Below are 3505 nucleotides of genomic sequence, written 5' to 3' on the forward strand. Positions count from 1 at the left end.
CACATTAACTCGTTCAAGACAAACATATTCATGTTTTTTCCAGACACACATTACACCTTTCAATCTTTCAAATACAAGCATCATTTGACCTCAAATTCCTATTACACACTTGGACCATCAGATTTTAAAAAATTCATACACACAAGTCCATAAATCATACATTTATCATCATAATCATCACATCATACTTTCCTAGTCAGAATCTCATGGTTTTATCTCTTTTCACCGAAGTTTCTAGAATGCATAACACACATGCAAGAGTCAGCTTAGGGACTCACCTAACTTTCACCTTCTGCAGCTCCAAATTCCAGGTTTCCCTCAATTAATCGACAACAAGTACTTCTACAGGACAAGAAAACTCATCAAGATCAATTTACCTACTTTTTTTTTCATAATCTCTAACTATAGAAATCCCCCAAAAAGACCTTATACTATGCATCTTACCTAGTTAAACAAATTTTATCTTTTCATAATATAACCTGTAGGTCATAAATCTTACCTTGTCACGGAGCATTCGCAAGTAGAGATGTAGATCTACAACTTAGTTTCAATGAAAGGAGGAAACGCTTCGTCCTTTTAGATCTAGACTAAAAATAATTCTTAAAGAATGAAGAGGAAAAACACCCATTTTTCTTAATCATGATTACCTAAATATACAACATTTGTCCCTACAGACACTTTTCACGCATCATAATTTTGTTCAATCTGACGTATAGGTGGTTTACAACTGTAAACAAACGTGCAAAAAATCTAACATTTTATATATAGAGAGCAGTTCCATCATTCGTTCTTAACCACCTCATTAGAACGCAACCAACACCATAACAAACCAAACTTGGTGTACCACACTCTTCAGAGATAATCTGATTACCTGAAATTCCATAATACATTATCAAGCTCATTTCCTTAACAATTCTTCATTTCTAAGACAATTTCTCACAATAATCCAATACCTGCTACGCGCCCACTTTTACATGCCAAGAGTGTCAGTTGGGCGGACAACACTACGCCACTCAAATTACTACTTGGTTTACCTGCCAATTCTAGAACTCGCCAAAAACGGGTGTTACAGATGGCCTAATGATGGGTGGCTGATGCTGGGGGAAAATATGGTGGTTCAGACACTCCTTCGAGCACCACCCCTCGACACTATTCATTTCATCCCATTTTGGTAAATAATGCCATGGGAATACTATTTTGATATTTAACTAATTTTTTGTATTATCAGGGTAAAAAAGCCCTTGATTGGTGAAAGCCACATTATAGCTACTATTTAATACGAGATAGATTTTATCGTACAAATAAATAACACATTGGAAAATTTGATAAACTTAAATGGTGATTAATGACATTAATCCAAGCAAAAATGGTTGGGCATTTTCAGTTCAAATTGCTAAAGCTAACTTGCATACTTGTAGGCTTTTTTACACCAATACTACAAAAACAAATTAATAACTCAAATGGTATGTCCATGAGATTATTTATCAAAATGGTATCTTTGATACAGTGTTCTTCCAGTGTTGCTTGACAAATTGGCAACACTAGACTCAAATGTGATGACCTAAAATATTCAGGGACCTGATATATAAATTTCCTATTTTGATTGGCTATTGAAAAAAAACTTTTAGGGTGCCACTTGACAGTGTGGCGGCACCAAACTTTAAATAGGGTAAATTGATTCATAAACCCTCATTATTTATTATTTTCTTTTATTCCCCTTCAACACCAAAAATAGGGAGGCCTCTCACCAATTAGTCCAAAAAAAATTCTACCAAATAGTATTTTGGTAAAAAAATCCAATTCCAACTGGAAATAAATTTTATTTATTTTTTCAAAAAATAATTTTTTTTCAAATTATTTTATTCCAGTTGGAATAAATTTTCAAAAAATAATTTTACAGCAAAATTTATTTGAACAAAAAATTTTATTTTTTGAAAAATAAATAAAATTTATTTCTAGTTGGAATCGACTTTTTTACAAAAATACATTTTGGTAGAAAAATTTTTTTGGACTAATTGGTAAGCGACCTCTCTATTTTTAGTGTTGAAGGGAAATAAAAAGAAATAATAAACAAGAATGATTTATGAAGTAATTTATCCTATTTAAAGTTTGATGCCGCCACACTTATAGGCCACACCCTTATAGCTTTTCAATTAAAATGGGGAATTTACATATCAAGTCTAATATTTTAAATTATCAGAGTTTAGTTTAGTGCCGCTAATTTGTTAGGCGGTATTGGCAGAACACTATAACAAACGTACCATTTTGATAACTAATCTCATGGGCATATCGCTTGAGTTATTGTTATTATTATTTTGTATTACTGGGGTAAAAATGCCATACTTTTATTTAGAAAAACCGGAAAGGAGACAATTGCATGTAAAATATGGTCAAGAGCCAAGAAATATGGCTCCCTTTGGCAATTCAAGATGTGGGAGTGGCTCTCACTCTGCCCCTAAGCATCTTAGCAAACTCCGCAAGCTTTTCGGTCTCAGGCATGACATCTTTCACGGCGGCATCATTGCAGAATCTGTTAGCCCATTTAAGCAGAGCAGGAGTGTTGATTTCATTAAGCAGCTTGATCCCACTCATCTTCTCTGTCACTCTTAGCCACCCCAAAAAGCACCCAAATGTTATGTCAAGATATCCAATTTGATCCTTCCCAAAGAATGCCTGCCCTTGGCTGCATTTGCCAAATGCCTCCTCTAACAGCATCAGCCCTTCCTCCACTTGCCCTATGGCTGCTTTCCTTGCATCCTCTCCTTCAGCCATACCAATAGCTCTCAAGGAAGGGAACCACTACATTGCACAGCAAAAATTATCACATAAAAAATAACTTCTTTTTATATGAATAAAGCACAAATGCATATACCTTGTCGTCAAGATAAGCAGCCCAAAAACGAGCGGTGGCACGTTCATGGGGATCAGAAGGAAGAATGGGAGCAGAAGGCCAAACCTCATCGATGTATTGGACAATAATGAGAGACTCACAGATGGTGTCATCACCATGAATGAGGACAGGGACCTTTCTGTGAACTGGGTTTGATTTGAGGAGAAGCTCGCTTTTGCCTTCCCATAACCTCTCCTGAAGAAATTCATAGGCCACAGACTTGATGTTCAGGGCAATCCTTACCCTCATCACGAATGGACTCGCCCATGTGCCCAAAACTTTCACTTCGGCATCACTCTTTGCCATGGTCAATTTCTTTTAAGAGTCACGAATGTCTTCACTCTACAGGTGTTTATATATAAATTGAAGGAGAACCCAAGAGATGAAACTTCACACTTTCTAACACTCGTAACTGCTTTCATCTGCAGCATCCAATAAGTTTCTAGTTGCATCTAGCGGTCCAACCTGATCCATCCAAAAAGTTGATATAAACATAATAAAATACATTATTTTATATTAGTTTTCCATATTTTTATATTTAACTAAGCCAAGAACAAAAAAGTCTATCTCTGAAATCAACCCAAGGTGGGGCGAGCGGGCAAGCCTACAGACAAA

General features: G+C 35.6%; 1 protein-coding gene across 1 annotated transcript; it reads right to left on the reverse strand.

Annotated features, from left to right (window-relative positions):
* Window positions 1–2293: 2293 nt before the first annotated feature.
* LOC107948407 (glutathione S-transferase U17-like) lies at window positions 2294–3213 on the reverse strand. The gene is made up of 2 exons (NM_001398469.1): window positions 2873–3213; window positions 2294–2799 (listed from the first exon to the last, which is right to left on the reverse strand). The coding sequence occupies exons 1-2, from the start codon at window positions 3194–3196 to the stop codon at window positions 2425–2427; spliced, it is 699 nt and encodes a 232-aa protein (NP_001385398.1). The 5' UTR covers window positions 3197–3213; the 3' UTR covers window positions 2294–2424.
* Window positions 3214–3505: the final 292 nt, after the last annotated feature.

The sequence above is a fragment of the Gossypium hirsutum genome, chromosome D11 (genome assembly GCF_007990345.1).
Source record: "Gossypium hirsutum isolate 1008001.06 chromosome D11, Gossypium_hirsutum_v2.1, whole genome shotgun sequence".
Lineage (NCBI taxonomy): Eukaryota > Viridiplantae > Streptophyta > Magnoliopsida > Malvales > Malvaceae > Gossypium > Gossypium hirsutum.

Excerpts from the sequence above, each read along its gene's own strand:
- LOC107948407 (NM_001398469.1), bottom strand. The coding sequence starts at position 3,196 with ATGGCAAAGAGTGATGCCGAAGTGAAAGTTTTGGGCACATGGGCGAGT. Across the intron at positions 2,800-2,872 it reads CTGCTTATCTTGACGACAAG|TGGTTCCCTTCCTTGAGAGC; the intron begins GTATATGCATTT and ends TGTGCAATGTAG.